General features: G+C 37.6%; 1 protein-coding gene across 2 annotated transcripts in view; it reads right to left on the bottom strand.

Moving 5' to 3' along the window:
* Nucleotides 1–6,621: 6,621 nt before the first annotated feature.
* RNF125 (ring finger protein 125) overlaps nt 6,622–25,335 on the bottom strand; it is a 41,056-nt gene continuing 22,342 nt past the window's right edge. The window contains exons 3-6 of one of the 2 annotated variants that reach the window (XM_028480335.2): nt 24,386–24,480; nt 21,918–22,008; nt 13,587–13,694; nt 6,622–7,618 (exon numbers count right to left, since the gene is read on the bottom strand). In XM_028480335.2, the coding sequence (XP_028336136.1) occupies nt 7,598–7,618; nt 13,587–13,694; nt 21,918–22,008; nt 24,386–24,480 (315 nt within the window). In that variant the 3' untranslated portion in view covers nt 6,622–7,597. Of the gene's footprint in view, nt 7,619–9,783; nt 10,842–13,586; nt 13,695–21,917; nt 22,009–24,385; nt 24,481–25,335 lie in introns of those variants that run through there. The other variant, XM_007130537.4, reaches the window with a different exon arrangement.

The following is a 25,335-nucleotide window of genomic DNA, read 5'->3' as shown; positions in this document are numbered from 1 at the left end:
CCATTCTATTTTCTGTTTCTAAGAGTTTTACTACTTTAGGAAAAAAAATTTCGTTACAAATTTTTGGCTGTGCCACGTGGCTTGCAGTTTCATAGTTCCCCAACCAGGGATTGAACTCACGCCCCCTGCAATGGAAGTGCAGAGTCTTAACCACTGAACCGCTAGGGAATCCCCCTAAGGTAGTTTTAAAATCAAAAAGCCTTGAGACTGAAATTTCTGGAGAACACACTCTTGAAATACTGTCAAAGCATAGTATGGTTTTATATATAAGACTTTGACCTTCTTGCATGTATTAAGGATGTGTCAAGGGGACAAGGTGAAATACATTTAGAGGCATATCAAAATACAGTAGATATAAGAACTAAACATTTCCTTCATTTTATCTGATTACCTGGGTTTTATTTAGTTGTCTACAGTAACTCTGCAGCAAATTACTATACTGTATAATCTGGAGCAAGTTAAACTCAGCAACTGTAAAATACAATGTACAGTTGTCCTTCAGAATTAGTGCAATACCTCTAATATCACTGAATGAAGGTGAAATAATACTGCTTGTCCTGCAGGAGCTATGTTACTGGACTGCTCACTGCTTTAAAACTCTGTCTAGGAGAGAAGCTGCCTAGTAGTTTGGCTCACTTGACAAGTCTGTCTCTAAAAAGAAGAGCTGCATCTGGCTTGAAGACTTTATTCATTAAGAACATCTTGCCTATGCTTCTCAAACTACAATTTATTCACTAATTTATTCATCAGATATTTATTGAGTGCCCATAGATGCACTGTGCTAAGTTCTGGGAAATAGTAATGAGCAAATTCAGACATAAAGTTGCTCTTTTGGGCTTCCCTGGTGGCGCAGTGGTTAAGAATCCGCCTGCCAATGCAGGGGACACGGGTTCGAGCCCTGGTCCGGGAAGATCCCACATGCCGCGGAGCAACTAAGCCCGTGCACCACTACTACTGAGCCTGCGCTCTAGAGCCCGCAAGCCACAACTACTGAAGCCCGTGTGCCACAACTACTGAAGCCCGCGCACCTAGAGCCTGTGCTCTGCAACAAGAGAAGCCACCACAATGAGAAGCCTGCGCCCCGCAACAAAGAGTAGCCCCCGCTCACTGCAACTAGAGGAAGCCCGCGTGCAGCAGTGAAGACCCATTGCAGCCAAAAATTAAATAAATGAATAAATAAATAAATTTTTTTTAAAAGTTGTTCTTTTTACTAGAATTTTGCTCCCCATATAGACTTTATTAGTGAGGAAAGGATATACTGAGGAGCTAACATGAGTATTCTGATCCACTTGTCAACCACTCATTTTTCCGTTCAACAAACATATTGTTATGACCTGATTTTCTGTCCCCCTCAAATGCATATGTTGAAACCCTAATCCCCAGTGTAATGGTATTTGTAGACAGGACATTTGGGAGGTAATGAGGGTAAGATGAGGTCATGAGGGTGGTGCTCTCATGATGGGATCGGTGCCTTTATAAGAAGAGACACTAGAATGCTTGATCTCTTGCTCACTCTCTCTGCCATGTGAGGACACAGTGAGAATGTGACTGTCTGTAAGCCAGAAAGAGAGCCCTCACCAGAAACTGAACCCTGAAGGTCCTTGATGGCAGATTTTCCAGCCTCCAGAACTGTGAGAAAATAAATTTCTGTCTAAGCCAACCAGTGTATGGTATTATGTTTTGACAGCCCTAGCAAACTAAGACACATGTATTGAGTTCCTTTTTTTTTTTTTTTTTAATGTATTGAGTTTCTAGTAAGGCCCTGTGAATGTAATCCTTGTCCTTAAGTAATGCCCAATCTCATGAGTATCAGTCGTATAAACAAAGAAATATAACATGGTATCTATAGCAATGGAGGTGTGGTCCAGAGATTGTGTGGTCTAGTGATATAAAGGATGGTGTGATTGACTCTGCTTGGATAGCTCAAAGAAGTCTTCTCAGAGAAATTATGAAATTTATTATAAGGAGAGGTAAGATGCCACTACCAAATTGCTTTGTAATGTGTAAATTCTACTACTAACACCACCCCAGTGTGCCAGTTCCTCCACATCTTCTTCGCATGGGGACCATCAGTTGAGAAATTTGCTAATAGACTGATTCAAAAAATATTTACTGAGAGCTTACACTATGCCAAACATTGTGTTAAGATAGAAAAATAATACATCACTATAGAGTTCAAATTAATATCTTTAATTACTGTATTTGCATGTTTTAGATGTGTGTTTTACTATTTCTCTCTATTCCTATTTATATTTATATTATTGCATACTTATTGTTATGGGCTGAATGTTTGTGTCCCCCAAAATTCATGTTGAAGCCCTAACCCCTTATGTGATGGTATTTGGAGGTGGATCTTTGAGGGTAATTAGGTTTAGATGGGGTCCTGAGCAGATTAGTACTCTTATAAGAAGAGGAAGAGACCAGAGCTCACTGCCTCTGCCATGTGAAGATTCAGCAAGAAGGTGGCCGTCAACAAGCCAGAAGGAGGTCCCTCACCAATAACCAAATCTGCTGACACCTAAATCTTGGACTTCCCAGCCTCCAGAACTGTGAGAAATAAATGTCTATTGTTTAAGCCACCCAGCCTATGGTATTTTTTTTTTTTTTTTTCTTTTCTCTTTTGGCCACGTCCTGCGGCTTGTGGGATCTTAGTTCCCTGAGCAGGGATTGAACCCACACCCTCATCAGTGAAAGCTTGGAGTCCTAGCCACTGGACCACCAGGGAATTCCCTTACGGTATTTTTTTTTTAATTGAAGTATAGTTGATTTACAATGTTGTTAGTTTCTGGTGTACAGCAAACTGATTCAGCTATACATATGTATATATTCTTTTCCATTATGGCTTATTATAGGATATTGAATGTATTTCCCTGTGCTATACAGTAGGACCTTGTTGTTTTTCTATTTTATATATAATAGTTTGTATCTGCTAATCCCGAACTCCAAATTTATCCCTCCCCCACCCCCTTTCCCCTTTGGCAACTTTAAGTTTGTTTTCTATGTCTGTGAATCTGTTTCTGTTTTGTAAATAAGGTCATTTGTACCATATTTTAGATTCCACATGTAAGTGATATCATATGGTATTTGTCTCTCTCTGTCTGACTTCACTTAGCATGATAATCTCTAGGTCCATCCATGTTGCTGCAAATGGCATTATTTCAATCTTTTTTATCAGCCTATGGTATTTTTTTATAGTCTGCTAAGCTGACTAAGACACTTATCTATTGAGGTATTCTTACTAACGAATTAATTTACACTTCTGCTTGGTTTCATGAAGACTTTGAGCTAGATTACTAGGGTTTTAATATTTTTTATCACTCTTGTGAAGTCCATGTGATAAAAACATTATGTTTTTACATGTTTTTATATCATCAATAACTATAATGATAGATTAGCAGAAATATTTACTAAGTACTTACCATGTGCCACTGTTTTGAATTTTGTCTTAAGATGCACATTAAGATGTTGGGTAGATTCGTGGTGTATAACTGCACTCAAAGAATTTATATTCTAGAGAGGGGAGACACTCAATAAAAATGAAAATAAACACGTAAGCGAATTTCAAATTCTAATAGCAGTTAAGAAGAAACTATAATAGGATAATAGACAAAAGGGGGAAATGACTTTGGCTAGAATTATGAGAAAAATCCTTTATGAGAAGATGACATTTGATCTGGGAGTTAAAGATTAGAAGGCAGCCATGTCAAACTCTGGGAAAGGGCTTTTCAAACAGAAGGAATAGAAAGTGCCAAGGTGCAGGAACCACTAATCTTGGTGTGCTTAACCTAAAGACCAGTGTGGCTGAAATGTAGGGATTAAAGGAGAGAGTAGATAGAGATGAAATTGGAAAAATAGGCAGAGGCCAGATCATGAGGAACTTTGGAAGGGAATGGAAAGGCATTTAGATTTTATTCAAGTAACAATGAGAAGCCCTTGGTGCATTTTAAGCAGTGGGAAGGGGGTGGGAGCATGATCAGATTTGTGCTTTTGAAGATCTCTTTGACTGCTCTATGGATAATGGTCCCTACTGTCATAAGTGGAGGGAGGCCAATCACATGTTTACTACAGGGATCCAGGAAAGAGATGATGAGGGTTGAAATTAAAATTGTAATCGTGGAGATAGTGAGAAATTGATAGATCTGAATGTATTTTGATGACTTGCTGATGAATCCATCAGAATTTCAGACATTCTAATTCTGTACGTCTGGGGAGGGCTGAGAAAAATGCAGTTATGCCAAGTAACCCAAGTGGTTCTGATGAAGGTACACAAGTATACTGAGAAAATACAGTGGTAAAGACTGAGAATGCACTTGGTGTTTCTTTTAATAAATAAGAAAAATGATTCAAAAAAAGAAATTATTGTCTTATGTTTGAAAAACGGACAGGTTTTTCATTTGGTAAACTGATCCCAAATTGTGAATAAAATTAATGAAAAAATTACCATGGCAAAAAAGAATATTATTTCCTGTTTTTAAAAACCCAGTCTCATTTTGACTTTCACCCCTCCTTTTCAAAGATGATTTTAAGACCTTTCCCCTATGGACCTCTGCTTCTCTGTCAGCTCTTCTCAGCTTGTACCTCCATGGTTGGCATTAATATTATATCCCAATATCCAGTTCTCTTCTACCTGAAATTGCACTTCTCCAATGCCTTGAAATTACGTGTGGCCATGACTTTCCTTAGCAAATGAAATGCGAGTGGAAATGACCTCTGTAACCTATTCTCCAGTCCATTGTGGTGAGGGGTGGCTGGAGAGGCACATGGTCATATACAAATGCTATGAGATCAAAGTAAGGCAGAATTCTGAGGCTGGAGAACAGCTGCCTGGAGAAGAGCCAAGATCCACAGTAGGCCTTGGGTGAGTACTGAGATTTGGGGGTTGTTTGTAATCGAAGCATGAACTAATCTATCTTGACCAGTCCCTGTGTTTCACCTTCACTGGGCCCTTTTTTTTTTTTTGGCCGTACCACATGGCATGCAGGATCTTAGTTCCCTGACCAGGGATCGAACCCGTGCCCCCTGCAGTGGAAGCGTGGAGTCTTAACCACTGGACAACCAGGGAAGTCCCCATTGGGCCTTTTATTTTTATTTATTTATTTAAACATTTTATTTATTTATTTATTGTATTTTTTGGTTGTGCTTTGTGTTAGTTGCAGCAGCACATGGGATCTTCATTGAGGCATGCAGGCTCTTTCGTTGCAGCGCACGGGCTCTTCATTGCCTCGCGCGGGCTTCTCTTTAGTTGTGGCATGCGGGTCTTCTCTCTCTAGTTGCAGCGCTGGGCTCCAGAGCGCATGGGCTCTATAGTTGCAGCACGTGGGCTCTCTCGCCGAGGCTCCCGAGCTCAGTAGTTTTGGCGCACGGGCTTAGTTGCCCCACGGCATGGGGGATCTTGGTTTCCTGATGAGGGATGGAACGGATGTCCCCTGCATTGGAAGGCAGATTCTTTACCACTGGATCACCAGGAAAGTTCCATGGGCCTTTTAAATGGCTGCTTTGGGGCAATGATTAGCCCTAATCAAGACCCGTGCATGGTCTTCTCTGAAGCCTGCAGGATTAAAATACCAGATGATTTTTCTAGACATAAGATAAAAGCTTAAATATTTCTTAGCCTCAAGGATCTCAGACATAGGTGTCCCTCTGTTATATATTTACCTTATTTATTTTTATTTATTTATTTGTTTGCGCGAGGTCTTAGTTGTGGCTTGCCAGCTCCTTAGTTGTGGCATGCAAACTCCTTAGTTGTGGCATGCAAACTCTTAGTTGTGGCATGCGTGCGTGTGAGATCTAGTCCCCGAACCAGGGATCAAACCTGGGTCCCCTGCATTGGGAGTACGGAGTCTTATCCACTGTGCCACCGGGGAAGTCCCATTTTACCTTATTTACTTCAATAACTCTCACCTAAGTGATGAAAGTAGGTCTTCCCAAACCATTCTGGGTTCCCAGTATCTTTTAGGATGTCACTCAGCAGTCATCAGAGGTCATGCCATTAAGACCTGTGCTCTGGCCTGTTCCTCTTCTTGTGAAAAAATCCACAAAAACTTTCCTATGTTTTAGTATATTCTGAACTGGGGTACATATGACAGCTATAGCCACCCCAAACTTAGTATGTATTTAGCAGGGAGAAAGAGATACAAAATTCATCTTCATCTTGCCTTTTAAATTTCAATGGAGTCCCTTGGAAGCAGAGCCAATAATAACTCCATGATGCTCAGCTTTACCTTGACTCAAACCAGGGTTTCTAAACCTCATCACTATTGACAGGAAGGGGAATCCTTTGCTGTGAGGGGCTGTCCTGTGCATTGTAGAATGTTGAGTAGCATCCCTGGCTTTGATCCACATCCTGGGCAATAGCACGTCACAGTTATGACAACCTCAAATGTCCTGACATTGTCAAATGTCCCCTAGGAGGCAAAATTGCTCCCGATTGAGAACTACTGGCTTAAATGAAAGTATATTTTCATGATAGATATTGCTGAATGATGACAATTTAAAAAACATATGAGGTTTAAAAGCATACAAGGTATTAGATGTAAAAAATTATCAAGATCCATGTTTAAGAACAGACACGGATATTTTAATGAAAGCAATGGTCCTGCCATTCTTTATTTCTCACAATAACACATATTTACAGAAGAAAAGGAATTGTACATTTTAATTTCTGATCATTATACAGATTTATTTTTTGCAGTTGAATAATAAAAGGATGAATCTCTTAGTGACTTTTAAAAATAACTTCAATGTTACTTGAAGGTACTAATTATATGTTAAACGTGTTCAGTAACTGTTGTAAGCTCACCTGAAAACAAAGGACACTTAGCACCCAGTAAAAGTAATAAAATAACATCATTAGAGCCAGGATCTTTTGGAAGATCTGACCTGGAACTATCTTCACAGTAGATTCCCAATACAATTTGTCAATATACGTTTTAGAAATTTGGGTGAAAAAAATATGTAAAAGGAAAATCTCCATAGGTTTTTGTAGGATTAGAAGAATTTAGCTTTTAAAGAATAACATGTTAATCAGTTTTTCCCTCATAAGGCCTTGAAAAATTGGCACCTTGAGGTGCTATTAAAAAAAAGGAGTGAATTTTTTTGCTTAGTCAACAGCTTCAAATATTGGTTTTCGTTTTTTAAGACAATGAATTATAAATTCCTTTTAATAAAAGGTTAAAGGCACAGTGAACAATGAATAATAGTTGCACTTCACTATTTTAGAACTCAAAATAATTCAAAAGGCAAAATAATTCAGGTGGCCAGCACCTGGTTTGTCCCGTAGGGGGCAAAAATATCATAAGAGATATCCAGAGACAGGATGTAGAATTGCTGCACTGAGGTTTAACAGTGGCAGGTGACTTAAAGCTTTACTCAAAATACAGTTTTTAAGTTTTCAAGTTTTACATATTTAAAGATGCCTTTTTTTTTTTTAAAAGATGCCTTTTGTATTGCTTGGAATTAACAAAAATTTATTTTCTGGATAGTGAGTACTAATACTCAGAAATATATTCTTTTATTTTTCCGGGACTATATTTTCAATCTAATGATTACCTCTTAAAAATTCCTCTCCTTTTGCCCTTGTTGTCCAATAGGTTTTGCTTTACTGGTTGAGCCATCCAAACTGTAGGAAGAGAGGTGGTGAAACTGAAAATCTGTTGTTACTTGTTAGCAGCTGTGAAAAGCAAGCTTGAAACCAGTATCTAAAAGGGAGGAAATATGGCCCTCTAGATTTCACCCAGCTTTGTTTTTCTAATTACCTTGCGGTGGATGGCTGAATGGTAAGCAAGGCTTTTAAGAAGTAATGGATAATTTACTATAGAAAATTTTGGGGAACGTGACTATGACTACATTTATGTGTAAGGAACAAAGAAGTTTATAGACGATTACAGTTAAGAAGCTAACCACAACCAAGTAACATTTTATCCTCAGGAGTTGAAATCACGCATCTTCGTAGCTTCTTTGCTTGCCTTCAAGATGGAAATATTATTCTATGTCCTGGATTTGTCATTAGAGAGCCAAATATGAAAAACAGAGCCATCAAATAAGGAGTGGTAGCAAGCACTAAATATACAGGTACTTGAAGAACTAAGCTAAATGGGGGATAGAAGAGAGTATTGTATGTTACACCAATAGGTTCTCAAAAAAAGGTGTTTTTTGTTCTGGCCGCACCGTGCGGCTTGCAGGATCTTAGTTCCCCCCATTCAGGGGTCAGACCTGGGCCCTGGGCAGTGAGAACACAGAGTCCTAACCACTGGACCGCCAGGGAATTCCTTGAAAGTGTTGATATGGTACAACTTTAAAAAATAGGAGATTAGGGAGAACAAATGAAAAACATTTTTAATTGTACCAGCTAGCATACTGGTGATGGTTTATTAGTATTATTATTCTGAGACTGTTGCATGCATAAAGTAGAAGAAGGAAACGAATAATTGTGGGATATTCCTGTGTCCTTGGAGACCAGGATTCTCAGTAGAGAAAAACAAGACACAAATGTAATAGAAAAGATTAGGCAAAAACCCTGTAGTACTTAATTTGATTTGCAAGTATCAAAATAAACTCATGAATAAGTGTTTTATCTTAAAAAAAAAGGATATTTCCTAGCTCTCTCTTAGAAACAAAGACCAATATAGCCGCAATGAACTTAGTCACAACTACAGTTCTGAAGCACTATTTCTCACTGAAAGTAACCAGGCTCATTAAGAGAAACAGCTGATACCAGGTCTGGGGCAGGAAACATCCATGTTGAGCCTGGAATAGCCTGTCATACAAGACTACAAGGAAGACAGTAAAGACTGCTAGAGTAGTGTCAAAAGGACTGAGTCAACTTGATAAGGCTCCCAATGACCAACGATAGGACAATTTGAGCTTTAATAAGGCAATATGTGAAATGGATTAAAGCCTATCAAATATGTTTGAATCCATGAGTTCACAACACTTAAAAAAAGTGATCTACAGAGGATGATAGAAAACAAGTTTATTACCTTGAAATTTGGTAAATAAAGGGGAAAATTCAATTTTATTTTCCCTTTCCTATATGAACTTGACCACTGGTTAACCAAATAGTAGATATGGGGAAACACCTCTTTATAAAAATGTTCCAACTAATAAATGAAAAAGAAATGATACAATATTCTCCAACCCACAACAAATCAATGGATCTAGGCATTGAATATCAATTTCAGCTGACATCACAAAAGAGAGAACCAGACATTCTGTGCCCTCTGTTGAAAGAATACACCATGATCTATGGTCTGGCCAAAAGGTTGAACCTGAGTCTGCTCAGATCTCTGGATCCATGTGTCAATATCCAGAGGATAGAAGAACATGCTGAATTGTGCCATGAGTATGCAATTAACAAAATACAGACAGTGGGAAATTTATAAAACCAGGTTCTTCAATAGGTAAATTTTAAGGAAAAGAAAGAAGGAGAAACCCAGAAATTAAAAACAGACATTAAGAGATATATCTAATAAAGCCAATTTTAAATGGGTAAGATTAAAAGCTAGTGTGTAGAGACACACACTTGGGGGATAAACTAAGAAAGAAATGCAAGGAAGTGAGTACTATTAAAATCAATGTAGGGCTTCCCTGGTGGCGCAGTGGTTGCGAGTCCGCCTGCCGATGCAGGGGACACGGGTTCGTGCCCCGGTCCGGGAGGATCCCACATGCCGCGGAGCGGCTGGGCCCGTGAGCCGTGGCCGCTGAGCCTGCGCGTCCGGAGCCTGTGCTCCGCAACGGGAGAGGCCACAACAGTGAGAGGCCCGCGTACCGCAAAAAAAAAAAAAAAAAAAAAAAAATCAATGTAGTGTTTACTTTTGTGGGGTTGAGGAAGAGGTTTGTTAACTGTGACAGGACACATAGAAGACATCCAGGGTGACTGGCAGAGTTCTAAAAGAATGTTTCCTTATGAGAATGTAATAAGCTATACATTTTCTGTTTGGTTTTCAGTATTTCTGTTTATTTTATAATTTTCCTAAAAGAGAAAATTTAAAAAAATCAAAGTCCTTAGGATTTTCCACTAAAAATTATGGATGTGAATACTTCTACTGTAAATATCAGCTGATGGTTCTTAAGAAGTTGCCTGTATTATAGAAATATTTCTAAATAATAAGCTACAAATATTTGAAAAATATAATATTAAATTCTTATGTGTGCATAGTTATAAAAAGTCAAAGCATTAAGTATACATTCCTAACATGAAATTTATTTTATTACAGTATTATGTTATACAATTTGGTTAAATGGATGTTGTCAACAGCCAAAATTTTCCTTTCCTACTCCGTACAAGGTTATTCCTTTTATTCTATTAGCGGTTAGAACGTGAACTCTAGAAGAGATTTCACATTTCCTTGAACGACCACACTTTGTTTCACTCTCCATAGAGCAAAGATTAGTTATTTTGACCAACCATGAGGGAAGTCATCAATATGTAGCATTACACACAATGTCATCCGATTTGCAAATAAAGATCCTTCACCCACATACTCAGCCTTATGTTCTCTTCCATATATTAATGGCTGATGGAGACTTTTTTTGCTGTTAAGTGTCTGAGAAACTCAAGAATGTAAAACAGAACTAAACCACCAAAATGAAGGCAGTTTTAAAATGCAGTATAACAATAAACATGGACAAACATATAACTGTGTTGTACACTTTTTTGCCCATCAAACACTGACAGTTTCCCTCCAATTCTTCAAGCAGCATCTTGAAAATAATGGTGCAATTGTACGATCTCCTTCCCTTTTCTTTTAATACAATTATGTGGTGTTCGAGTGATTCACATATTCCAGAAGTGACCGGTCTAAAACCCTTTGAATAAGAGCTTCCTCAATTATATTAAAATCCTACAATAAAGAAAAATAATTAGAAACATACAGTCAGAGATGACAGTTTTCAGAAATTGGAGGATGAGAGTTAAGACAATGTCTCATTTTGCAAAGTGAAGCCCTGAATTTAGCCCAAGTTTCCACAAAAACTCATAGAACCCAGGACTTTTGCTTTGGGGCTTGTGCATTTTCTATTTCATTTTTACTGCCTATCAATTAACTAGCTACAGTCATAGTCAAATAGTTTTGATCTGGAATTTAAAGTTTTTATCTGATCTAACTAATAGTTTTTAGTCAACAGTACAAACCCTGTCAGAGTGCTATGCTCCACATAAACATGTAATGGTTAAGACATTCCCATAGATAAGACATGTAATAGTTAAGACACGTAAAGTTAAGACATTCCCATAGGACTCATCAATCCCAGCAGTACTACTGAATATCTAGTTTTGAAAAAAAAAAAGGTTGAAAACAAAACGCTCTTTCTCCTTGCTTCCCTATGGTCAAAATGGAATTCCAAACTTTAGGTCAGCACATTCTATAAATAAAGTAAAAAGTATTAAGAGCCCCATCCTCTGCAATCCATCTCCTCTTTGCCAATAAACTACAAAAATAAAATAAAATCTTTATTGGAAGTCCACTCTAAAACATAAAAGCAAATAAATGAAATCTAAAGGAAAGCTATAAAGCACAGCAGAGCACAAGATTTGGACTCAATGCCAGGTTGTTCTGAGGCAATTTATTAACCTTTGAGCATCAGATATTTCATAGCTAAGTAAGGATAATGATATAGTACTCACTTCACAGAAGTTGCTGCAAGGAATAAAATGAGATAATTTGCATAACACGCCCAGCATAGTACTTGGTAGTTTAGGAAACAAAAAATCAAAACAAAGAACACTGTTTCAACCTCACTTCCACATCCAAGAATATGGTTTTGAGTGGGTGGAAAGTATTCTCATCAAAGTGGCTTCTTCCTGACCAGCCCTGGGTCATACTTTGAAAGATCTTGAGAAGAATGGACTGAACACGAGGCGTGGAATCAACCTGGCTTTTAGAACGTCTCATGGAGCTAAGGTAAAGAGGAACCCCTACGTTTTATGAAAAATGAGAACACATGGCTCTGTTGAGGGCTTGTGTGCCTTGGTGGCCAGAAAAGACATTATTTGAGAGACGGAGGAAAGAATACAATGCCTCTGTAGTGTGGTTTGTTTGATTCTTCAAGTGGTCCTGATATTCCCATTTACCCTCCCCACCTCCAGTTTGCCTAACATCCGTGCCCTAACTGTGCAAATCACTCCACATGCATTATTTCATTTAATTCCCACAAGTGCTTCTGGAAGCAGTATGTACTTTGCTCTCCTCACTTAACAAATGAACAAACAGAGGCTCCAATGTTAAATACCTTGCCTAAGGTCACACAGCTGTGACAGGGCTGTTACTGAAACCCAGGTCAGAACCCAAGTTCCCTGTGTTGAATCTGGATAATCATATCTGTGGGCAGATCAGAATGCATGGAGAAAAATTTCTAACGACAATCTTCAACAATTATTAAATTCCATCTTGAAATTGCAAAAAATAGTCAAAATCATGTGAAAATTATATGCAAATTCAAATTTAACCCATAACATTTCATGTATTTAGATAAATGTAACAATAAAATGTACTATTTCAGAACATGGCTATGAGTGATTTTCCCGCTCATGATAGGCAATACCCCTTTGCTGAAAGGGACTCAGGGGACAAAGCATTACTCTCACATGACAATGCATAGAAAAAAGGCTACGTTAACCTTTTGCTTGTTATTACCATTTCTTTTTTTTTTCTTTTTTTTTTTTTTTTTTTACGGTACGGGGGCCTCTCATTGTTGTGACCTCTCCTGTTGCGGAGCACAGGCTCCGGACGCGCAGGCTCAGCGGCCATGGCTCACGGGCCCAGCCGCTCCACGGCATGTGGGATCTTCCTGGACCGGGGCACGAACCCGTGTCCCCTGCATCGGCAGGCAGACTCTCAACCACTGTGCCACCAGGGAAGCCCCTACCATTTCTGATAACAGAAACTACAGTCATAAGTATTAGAACTATTCATACTATACCAGATTTTTCTTTCATCTTAAAAAAATCCTTAATATAATGAGATTGGCTATGAGTTGGTAGTTATTGATGGGTAGCTGATGGGTATACAGGGGTTCATTATATTATCCTACTTCTGTATATGTTTAAAATTTTTTCATAATAAATTCTTTTTAAGTTTAAAAAAGTTCAATAAATACGAGAGTTGTGTTTTATAGAATTTAAATTAAAAATAGAGCCCGTGTGTCTCGCTACACTGATAATGTCATGTCTGTTACTAGCCATTCAGTATATTATAAAACGAATGCAAATTCTCTGAGCCATTTCCTTACTGATATGATTTCCTCTCAGCTATATAAGTTTTTTACTTCATAAAAATTATAACGATTAACATATATTGGGAGGCACTAGAGTAGAAATTAAAATAATGTGAAAGTGAAATCTAGGTCTTTATACGATGGCTAATTATTTACATCACAAAGAAAATGATCTTGTCTAAGGCAGGTAACTACTTTACTATTAACAGTCAGTTTATAAAACAGCATGTTTTTATGATTTCCCTCTTAATGCTAATACTTAACATTTTAGCTATACATACATTTTTTCCTCTACAATCTTACTCATTTGGATTAAGAAAGGTAAGCTAAACACAGCATAAAAACATAATGTAAAAGTAAGAAAATATACTTACTATGAAATCATCATAAAACAAAGTGTGACTGACTTGCAAATGTCTTATTAAGCTGCCATTGAAGCTGCTTGGATTCTCATTAGGTACTAAACGGCAAAGTGGACAGAACTGGAAATAAACAAGATCAAGAGTTCAAGAAAGAATTTTAAATAATCATTATTGTCAGAATCAAAAAATTAAATAACCATTCAACGAAATGAATTTTAATTTTATGAATCTATTGGCCATACCTTGGTATTGTTTTAGAATTGTATAACTATTAAAGCAACATAAAGAAATAAAATTGCACTTATTTCTTCATATGCATTTCTTGTATATAAAAGTATATCTTTATCACTTTAAAAAAAATTAATTTATTTTTGGCTGCATTGGGTCTTTGTTGCTGCGCGCAGGGCTTTCTCTAGTTGTGGTGAGCGGGGGCTACTCTTTGTTGTGATGCGCGGGCTTCTCATTGCCGTGGCTTCTCTTGTTGCAGAGCACGGGCTCTAGGCACATGGGCTTCAGTAGTTGTGGCACGTGGGCTCCGTAGTTGTGGCTCACAGGCTCTAGAGCGCAGGCTCAGTAGTTGTGGTGCACAGGCTTAGCTGCTATGCAGCACGTGGGATCTTCCCAGACCAGGGCTCGAACACGTGTCCCCTGCATTGGCAGTCGGATTCTTAACCACTGTGCCATCAGGGAAGTCCCTATCACTTTATCATTTAAACAATATTACAGTCAATAGGTGTGCCATAATTTAATTAGTTACCTACCTCTTGGAATACTGACGTTTTCTTGGTATACGGATATTCTATTATTACAAATTATAGTATCTATATTGTTTACTTTTGGGGGGATTATTTTCTTAGGATACATGACCATAAATGGAGATTAGAAGGTCAAAGTTATGAACTTCACAGTTCATAATATATATTACTCTATAGTTTTATACTGCCACCAGCAATATATATATATTTTTTAACGTCTTTATTGGAGTATAACTGTTTTACAATGGTGTGTTAGTTTCTGCTTTACAACAAAGTCAATCAGTTATACATATACATATGTTCCCATATCTCTTCCCTCTTGCGTCTCCCTCCCTCCCACCCTTCCTATCCCACCCCTCTCGTGGTCACAAAGCACAGAGGTGATCTCCCTGTGCTATGCGGCAGCTTCCCACTAGCTATCTAATTTACATTTGGTAGTGCATATATGTCCCTGCCACTCTCTCACTTCGTCACAGCTTACCCTTCCCCCTCCCCATGTCCTCAAGTCCATGCTCTAGTAGGTCTGTGTTTTATTCCTGTCCTACCACTAATCTCTTCATGACATTTTTTTTTCTTAGATTCCATATATATGTGTTAGCATACGGTATTTGTTTTTCTCCTTCTGACTTACTTCACTCTGTATGACAGACTCCAGGTCTATCCACCTCATTACAAATAACTCAGTTTCATTTCTTTTTATGGCTGAGTAATATTCCATTGTATATATGTGCCACATCTTCTTTATCCATTCATCTGTTGATGGACACTTAGGTTGCTTCCATGTTCTGGCTATTGTAAATAGAGCTGCAATAAACATTTTGGTACATGACTCTTTTTGAATTATGGTTTTCTCAGGGTATAAGCAATATAGATTATAATACACCAGCATCAAATACTAATACCAGCATCAGGTGTTAGTATTTATACATAAATTTAATAGCCATTAATGGCTCTCTAATAAAACTTTTTCATTTTGAAATATTTATAAGCTCACAAGAAATTGCAAAAATAATGCAGAGAGGTACCATGTCACAATCACCCAGCTTCCCCTAATGGTAACTTCTTACATAACTGTGGTACATTACCAAAACCAGGAAATTGGCAATTAACTAGACAACATCTGACTTAGATGTCACTGTTTTTTTGCATGAATTCATTTTTTTGGGGTGTGTATGTATAGTTCTATGAAATTTTATCACACATATAGAAATGCATGTAACTACCAACACAATCAAGATACAGAACTGTTCTCTCACTACAAAGAACTCCCTTGTGCTGCTCCTTAACTTCCTCTTCTCTCCCAAACCCTGGCAACCACCGATCTCTTCTCCAGAACTTTTTTTTTTTTTTTTTTGGTGGTACGCGGGCCTCTCACTGTTGTGGCCTCTCCCGCTGCGGAGCACAGGCTCTGGACGCACAGGCTCAGCGGCCATGGCTCACGGGCCCAGCCACTCTGTGGCATGTGGGATCTTCCCGGACCGGGGCACGAACCCGTGTCCCCTGCATCGGCAGGCGGATTCTCAACCACTGCACTACCAGGGAAGCCCTCCAGAACTTTTAAGACTGGTTTTTTTTCACTAAGCATAATGGCCTTGGCATTCATCCAAATTGTTGAGTGCATCAATATAGTTCCTTCCTTTTTACTGCTGAGTAGTATTCCATGGTATGGATGTACCACAGTTATCCATTTACCTTTGAAGGACATTTGTTGTTTTGGGCTGCTACAAATAGAGCTGCAATGAACATCTGTGCATAGATGTTTTGCGTAAACATATTTTCATTTTTTCTAGGATTAATTTCTAGGAGTGTGATTGCTGGGTTAGTGTTATAGTTAACTTTGTAAAAAACTGCCAAACTATTTTGTTTGTAAATGGTTGGACCATTTTACATTCCCACAAGCAATGAGTGAATTATCTAGTTTTTCCTCATTCTCATCAGCGTTAGTTACTGTCAACATTTTTCTATTTTAGTTGTTTTCATAGGCATGTAGTGGTATCTCATCATGGTTTTAATTTGTAATTCTCAAATGGCTAATATAAATGACTCTTTTTTTTAATATATACCACTTTATTACATCTTAACATAGGTTTTTTTTAAATTGTATTTCTTCGTGTATTCATTTTTAAAAATGAGATGCAGAATCATTACTGAGTGTCAAGTATATGTTAGGCAATAAATGAGGTGGTATTCTCATTTGATTCTCACAGAAACCCAGTGAATTATCACCTTTATTTGATGATTGGGTTGATAAACCCAATTTCAGAGAGGAAAAATATTAGCTTAAATCTACACCACTTCAAGTATCAGAGCTGGAATCTAGGCCTCTACTAGACAATCCAATGTCCTTTTCATATTATAACAGAGTCTAATTTATCAGCTTGGATGATGTTTTGCTCTAAATTTAAATGAGATCTTTACATAATTCTTTTCTTTCTTATTATTTTATGGGGGGGGTCCCAGTTTCAATATGCTCAACTTCTATAAATAAGGTCCATTTTAAAATTTTGCTCTACTTGATTAATCTTAATGTCTTATTTTAAATAAAATTACATCATTTAAATTATTATTGCTTTATAATAATTAATGATTTCCTTACATTCTAGCTATCTTGGTTAATTGACAACATGGCTATCCCAAAATAGCACTCAATCTACCCTGAGACCCCTACATAGTGAGAACAGAGCTGAGACCAAGAAATATTTTAATAATAGAAACAACCTAAGTGTCCATCAACAGATGAATGGATAAAGAAGTTATGGTGTATATATATATATATATATATATATATATATATATATATATATACACACACACACACACACACACACACATATATACAGTGGAATACTATTCAGCCATAAAAAAGGAAATCTTGCCATTTGCAGCAACATGGATGGACTTGGAGGGTATTATGCTAAGGGAAATAAGTCAGTCAGAGAAAGACAAATTCTGTACGATATCACTTATATGTGGAATCTAAAAAAATTACAACAAACTAGTGAATATAACAAAAAAGAAGCAGACTCACAGACATAGAGAACAAACTAGTGGTTACCAGTAGGGGAAGGGGAGGGGTAACATAGGGGTAGAGGATTAAGAGGTAGGGGATTAAGGGGTACAAACTATTATATATAAAATAAGCTACAAGGATATATTTTACAACATATATCCCATATATTGGTATTATGGCCAATATTTTATAATAATTATAAATGGAATATAACCTTTAAAAATTGTGAATCACTATATTATATACCTACCCCTGTAACTTATATAATATTGTACATCATCTGTACTTCAATTAAAAAAAAAGGATGTTGGCCTCACCTCGGCATGGACTTTATATGACAGTGAACGCAATGGGTAAATAATAGCCACCATATTAGAAGCTACCACTAACCTCAATCCTTTGGAGCATCTATTACAATGGACACCCAGCTCTATCTGTGGTTTCGATTAACTCCCACAGCAACTCAGCCAATCACAGGACACTTTCTATGTAATGGTAAATACCATTTGGGGAAGAAATTAAAGATAACGGAATCCAATGCCAAAAGAGACATGCACTGAAAATAATTATAGACAAATATGCAACCAAACTTAAGGTACCAGATGGCACATCTAATTTAATAGGAGTTTGGAAGCATATCTAATGAAGATTTTCTCCTTCTAACACGTTTATGCATATACACTTCCACTGCCCAGTCCAGCCACAGGTATTCTGAATACCCACGGAAATAAACTGCTGTGGGAATGAGGGCTCAGGCTCTTGTCACTACAGCTTTTAATTCCAAACCAACTGAAGTCCTGTCCCTTCCCATAAGGAATGAACCTCAGGATCAAGGCAGAAAATAAGACTACCTTTGAACCTGTGTGAATGGAAATATGATTTTTAAAATATCCTATTTTTCATATCACTACATCCTACTATGTGCTAGGTTCTCTGCCAAGAGCTGGGCATGCAGTGCTGAACAAAGAAATTAAGTTCTATGGCTTCATGAACCTAATAATTTGGAGGCAGAGGCAGACACAAATACACAATTAACGAATTGTGATAAATGAGAAAAAAGGGGAGAAAAGCAAGAGCTGAAATTAATTTGGGTGTCAGAGAAGTGAAATTTAAGTTGAGTTCTAAAGGATAAATAAGAACCAACCATTGGGGACTTCCTTAGCAGTCCAGTGGTTAAGACTCCACGCTTCCACTGCAGGGGGCGCAGGTTCAATCCCTGGTTGGGGAACTAAGATCCCACATGCCAGGCAGAGTGGGGAGGGGCGGGGGGGCAGGAAGCACACACACAAAAAGAACCAACCAGTGAAAGAAAACACTGGAAAGAGAGAAGAGCCAGAAAGTGTGGTTCTTGCTGAAACGTCTTCCCTTTATAAGATAAAATATTAAATTTCTCTCAAGAGTGGTCTCATAATTCAATCTGAAGCATGCTGTGTGTGTGTCATTTGCCTTTTTTGAGTCCAATATTCCATAGATATAATTTTTCAAAAAGAAAAAAAACATGGCAGAATATAATTACTGTGTGACAAAAAGGAGATGTTCTGAAGGTTGCACATGAGAACAGTCAAAATTCCTTGATGTTCATAACCTACTACCCCTGTTTGCTTCAGCAACTCAGAAAGAAAAGATTTAGTTGCTTGTGGTTTGACCTCTGAATTATCTAATTCTATCTGGAAGGCAGAATCATTTGCCCAAATCTCTAACTGCCCTGAAACGTCGTACATCTGGTAAGTCAGATGGTGTCACTGATCTTATCTGAAGGCAAACACAGCAATTCAGTCCTTTAGAGCAAGAATTCCTTGTTAACTTCCACATCAATCCAGAAGCAGCCTTGGACTCAGCCCTCCTCATCCAAGGATTCCACCAGGTGTTTTCACCTACGTGCCCCCAGAGGATCCCTAAGCATGTGACCCCAGCCCTGCCACAGTATCTGCATCCAGCCTTTTCCTAACCACAGGGTTTTTCCAGACTTCTAGTGGCACTAGATGCGTCAGAGTGCATGTGTCTTAAGCTTCTACACTTCAGCAAGAAACACTAACACAGGAAACCTGAAGGTTTTCTGTTCCAGAGACCACTTTTACACAGCCCTGGTGTATTACAGAACCATGGCTTTTCTGAGCAATCTGTTCCTGCCTGAAGGCCTTGATAGCATCCTGGTCTTGTGGTAAAATTTACTTCACCTCCTCCACCTCTCCCAGCTTGGGCTCCCCAACTGTGAGAGTACATGGCTTCCTCTGAGAAATCTGCTCTAGCCTTGATTTGATATAGCTGCAAAAATGGTAGTAACCCGGCACCATCACCTGACTCATTTACTACTACCCTGTGAAAAAGGCATCCTCATTATCATCATCTCCATTTTACAAATGATGAAACAGAGGCAAAGAGGTTAATGGGATTTTCTGCGATTTGCACCAAAGCTTATCTCCTCCAAAGCCTAGGCTTTCCGCCCCGCCGACCCAGGGCATTGCTGTTCAATACAAATGTAACAGAAGCCACACATATAATTTTATTTTTTGAGTAGCCACATTACAAAAACTAAAAGGAAGCAGGTGGGATTAATTTTAATAATATGTTGTACATAACTCCAGATATACAAATTATTATTATTATTTTTAATAGAACTTTATTGAAGTAGAATCGCTTCACAATACCATGTTAGTTTCAGTTGCACAACAAAGTGAATCAGCCATATGCATACACGTGTCCCCACATCCCCTCCCTCCACCCTCCCTATCCCACCCTTCTAGGTCATGGCAAAGCACCAAGCCAATCTCCCTGTGCTATGCTGCTGCTTCCCACCAGCCAACTATTTTACGTTCGGTAGTGTATATATGTCGATGCTACTCTCACTTTGCCCCAGCAAAGCCTAGGCATTTTAACTACTAAATTCCACGATTCCTGGTTTATCTCTGTCCTTATGTCGGCCTTCTTCAGTGACTTCTATGACCTCTAAATCATAGAAGACCCAGCTTCCATGGGCACCTTCAATCTGATGGCCAGACTGAGCGGCACTAGACTTCTGCGGAGCAGGTACACAGTACCAATGGATGGACAAATATGGGGCCTGCCCTGGAGGGATGCTGTAATGAGGCCCATGGTCCAGAGTGCCTAGTGTTCCTCCAGCCAGAGCGGCACCCCGGGCACTACTGGTCAGGTCTCAGACTGTATCGATAATATCTCCTTCATAGGGTTGCTAGGAGAAGGCAAAGAGGCACCCAGAACTCAGTAAATGGTCGTCACTATTATGCTATCCTAATGCTTTCTTCAAGCTTCCTCTAGGACGGTTCCCCAGGGACCTATCATAAAACACCTCCTTAGCCCCGTTCCTCCCACAGAGCAACTTGAGCAGGAAAAGCCCATGACAACCTCCTCTGCTGCCCCAACACATATCAAGCTCTTTGCTAGCCATTCCAAGAACCAAACCTCTGGGCCATTAGGATGAATAACAGATTCCTTTGACTGTGCTGTGGGAGGACTTCTGTCTTGAACTTGCTAGTGGAGCACAGTGTCTCTGCCCTGGAGCTAGACTACCGGGTTGAAACTGTAGCTCTGTTTATTTGCCAGCTATGAGACTTACCTCGTAAGACTTAACCTCTCTGGGCCTCAGTTTATCATTTGTAAAATGGGGATAAGAATCATATCTATCTCATAGGATTGTCGTAAGGGCCATCTAGCTATCTCTCCATCAATCACCTATCTAATATACTTACATTTCAACCTCATCCACTTTCCAAAAGGATATTATGGAAAAAAAACAAAAACAACAACCTTAAAACAAATTAAAAAAACCCCAAACTCATATATATGAAAAACACACATACACATATATACACATGTACACATATACAACATAAAACTAAAATAAAATTCAAAAAACTCTTCAAGGTATCATTTTACATCTGTTAAGCCTGGATAATTTAAAAATAAGTGTATGCATAATTTATCCCTTATAACATTCAAAAGTCCATACATTTGTGTTCATACTATAATTTTATAATTTCTTTCCATATAAGAATAGTCTCTACTCTGATTTTGTTGATCCTATTTTGTCCTTTTTCTCTGAGTTAGAAATATGCTACAGGATATTACTGTGTAAAAAACTCTCTTATTGGGTAATTCAAGACACTCTCCTAAATCAAAAAAAATTTTTTTTGAATAAATAAATAAATGTACCCAATCTTGGCCAGGTTAAGGTGAAAGTGGTTTACTCATAAATTGCTGACACAAATATAAATTGACTCAAACTTTTTAGAACACATTTCAAGAGTTAATAAAAACTTGCACTCTTGGTCCCAGAAATATCAATTTAAGGAATTTCAAAAGTGCTTTAGAAGGAAAAGTTTAAATGTACAAGAATGTGAATTCAAATCCTAAAAATTGTCACCAATCCAAATGTTCTAAAATAGTAAAATGGCTAAGTAAATGATGACGTATCCATCATCACCCTGCCTTACCTCTCAACTATACAAAAATGAAAATTATAAGGGGAACTCCCTGGCGGTCCAGTGGTTAGGACGCCACGTTTTCTAATGTGTATCAAATTTAGACACTGCAGAAATGTATAGTAACACAAATCCTCACCACAGGTCTCCTTTCTGATCTGTGATGAGTAATGCAATGATCCAGCAAGCTGTCTTCATCCAATTCCTTCTGACAAAATGGACATACACACCTGGAAATTACATAGAATACAAACATTACTGAAATTGTTGATAATTAGACAGTAGTCACTTAACTAGAGGTAAAAAATAGAATGTAAGTGGATCTAGTTTCTAGTCCTCATTCTTTCTGAGTTGATGTTCTTTTTCCAATCCTGATAATAGTCTTGGTGCCTAAATTTTTTCTCATGAGAAATGTAAATGTGTAACCTCACAGGGGCAGGATAGAGAATCAGTTATAGTGCACTTGAAGCACTTTATCTTCTTTGGAAGAGAAGTACAATCTGAGCACCCCATTAACTGAGAAACAGAGGAACACACCACTCAGCTGTGCCTAGGTTACTTCTTCTGTCCCTTTTACTTCCTCCCTTTCCTAAATCAGGTAACATCTGAATGGGGTGTTACTTTGTTCTCCAACTAGCATATCTAACAACACTGGCATATATAACTAAAGGTGTCAACTCACAGTATTAGCATCCAGTGAAGGATGGAAAACGGCCTGCAACTACCTTGTTACATCCTTATGCACACCTAGGAGTATCTGTCCCTCACATCTGTGCTGTCCAAAGGACTAGTCATTCGGTATGTGTCTACTGGGCTAGTCCAAACTGAGATATGCTGGAAGTATAAAACACACACTCAATTTTGAAGGCTTTATATATACATAAAAAAGTAAAATATCTCAATGATTTATATATTGATTACATGTTCAAAGGATAAGACTTTGGCTACATTCAGTTAAATAAAATATATTACAAATTAATTTCACTTGTTTCTTTTTACTTTTTTGAGTATGGCTATTAGAGAATTTAAAATTACATATGTGCTCTGCATTATATTTCCACTGCACAGTGCTGCCTTAAATTCTTAGGGACAATATGGAGGCTTGGAATTTTTTGCTCACTTTCCATTGTAGATATAACTTCCTGTTCCCCAAGAGTTGTATTCTGGACAAGCTCCCTGCATAAGAATTTTTAAAATTTGAATTATGTAGTAAGTTCTTCCATAAAGCAAAGATGTCTATCTTAAATGCAAATACTAATCTATCCTGTAATACTGATCAATCAACAACCCTTCTCATTTTCTGTTATTTCAATTCTTTATTATTTCATTCTAACCAGCAGGAGAAATTAGTATTTAAATAAGGTTTCATATATTTTAAAATTTTCATAAAGCCTATCAACCTTACAATCAAACCACAGAGAATTCATACTCTGCCTAGAGCTAAAATACTCACCTACAATTTAACAGAATGGTATAATCCTATAATAAAAGGTATATTTGCAAAGTAATCTCCAGTAAAACGAGAGGAATGGGGTGATCATTTAGACTTTTGGGTTAGGAAATTTAAGTTATATTTTGAGTAGTGTATTTTCTTTTTTTAAACATTTTTATTTAAGTACAGTTGATTTACAATGTTGTGTTAGTTTCAGGTGCATAGCACAGTGATTCAGTTATATATATATATAAAATACATATATATTCTTTTTCAGATTCTCTTCCCTTATAGGTTATTACAAAATATTGGGTATCTATCCCTGGGCTATACATGCGTTTTCTTAAAATAAGCAGAACTAACATTTATCTTCAGGAGAAAAGAAGAAATTATACTGAATACCTCTTTGGATAGCTGCGTTCATAAGAAGATTTAATGGTTTCAAAACCATCATCCCTATGCAGGAGAACACAAATCATTTATTTCTTTAGCAGAGGCATATGCCAAACTTTTTAATTCCTCTCCCCATCAGGTGAGTAATAACCCAGATTTCTTTCTTTTTTTTTTTTTAAAGAAAAAATAATTGATGATCAATATCCTCCATTACACCTAATAGCCACCTTTATCCTTCCTCCAGCCCCATATAAGATTGCCCAGAAAACAGGTATAGGATTCAGAATGCCTGCCCCACGCCTGTTCTTTCTTGTTAGAATACATACTGAGATGTCACTTCGTCCCTTCTAAAGAGAAACCAGCAAAATGAGAAAGAATGAGCTGGGGAACTGAGAGGAGGTGATGGAAAAGTAAAGACAACAAGCTCTAAGCCGTCATCTACTTCAGGACTCTATTAGTCACAAAATAAAGCCTAGCAGAAATTGAACAGTTCTGCTTTCTATTTTTGTATCTTCCTCCATATAAACTTGTCTGAGGAAGTTTCCACAATCTCTCCAGTGTTCAGTTGGTTCTCCCCATACAAAGTTTTTAAAGCAGAGAGAACAAAATTCTTCTGTAATTATTCCCATTAACAAATGATTACCAATAATAGGTATTATGGTTAGAAGCCAAAACATAACTACATACATATTTTCAGGACAAAAATGTTAAGCTTTCTGGCTCATTAAGTTCTTTATAAGCGTCTCAAATTTAGCATTAAACTAAATTGTACTGAAACAAACCTTGTTGCTGTCTCTCCAAGTTCTTGTAGTGGTCCATACTTATCTATGTACTTCTGACATGTTCTTATGTGTGCCCTCATTTCACTGAGGCAAACCTATACAAAAGCAGATTAAAATAAGCTCACTGTTGAAAAGGGGTTCATTTCAGTCAATGAAATCTTTTGTGACCCAGCTTTATTGCTTTCCTTATTTCAAATAAGGTCATAGTGTGGGGTCAGTTGATTAAAAGATGCAGTCATGATAATAGTACAACCAATTTAAGGCATTATCAAGAATAACACTATTTTAAGTAATTTTTTTTTTTGGCCACATCGCATGGCATGTGGGATCTTTGTTCCCTGACCAGGGATTGAACCCGCACCCCCTGCATTGGGAGCGCGGAGTCTTAACCACTGGACTGGCAGGGAAGTCCCAAGAAAAACACTATTTTAAAACTTTCTTACAACGAGAAGACCCAAAAGCTGAGTTCTTGAATTTGGTTCTTTTAGAAAGTATATGTTTTTTAAAGTGCAAAGATGTGTATTAAATCAAATTTACTTTTTTTGGATACTATTACCTAAATCAGTGATGGAAAGAAGGAAGTAAGGAAGAAAAAGGGGAGGGGAAAAGAGTGAAAGGAAGGAAAGGAAAAAAGTAAAAAGAGAGATAGAAAGAAAGAAAAACAAAGAGGTAAAAAGAATAAATAGATGGATTTTAGAATAAATAAATAAATAAATAAATAAATAAATAGATGGATTTTAGAATAAATAGATAGATGTCCAGAGTAAGTAAAAAGAAACCCTGTGCTTCAGGGAAAGATATAAATACCATGGCTTTATAATACATCCAGTAGTATTACATGAATTCACAATATACAGTATACTTAATGGACCCATTAAGAGCAAACATAAAGGACAGCTACTGCAGTCCATTTTTATCAAGGCAGAATAAAGAACCCTTGTCCTTCCAGA

Source organism: Physeter macrocephalus, chromosome 19 (assembly GCF_002837175.3).
Source record: "Physeter macrocephalus isolate SW-GA chromosome 19, ASM283717v5, whole genome shotgun sequence".
Taxonomy (NCBI): domain Eukaryota; kingdom Metazoa; phylum Chordata; class Mammalia; order Artiodactyla; family Physeteridae; genus Physeter; species Physeter macrocephalus.
This window is presented reverse-complemented; position numbering and strand designations above follow the sequence as displayed.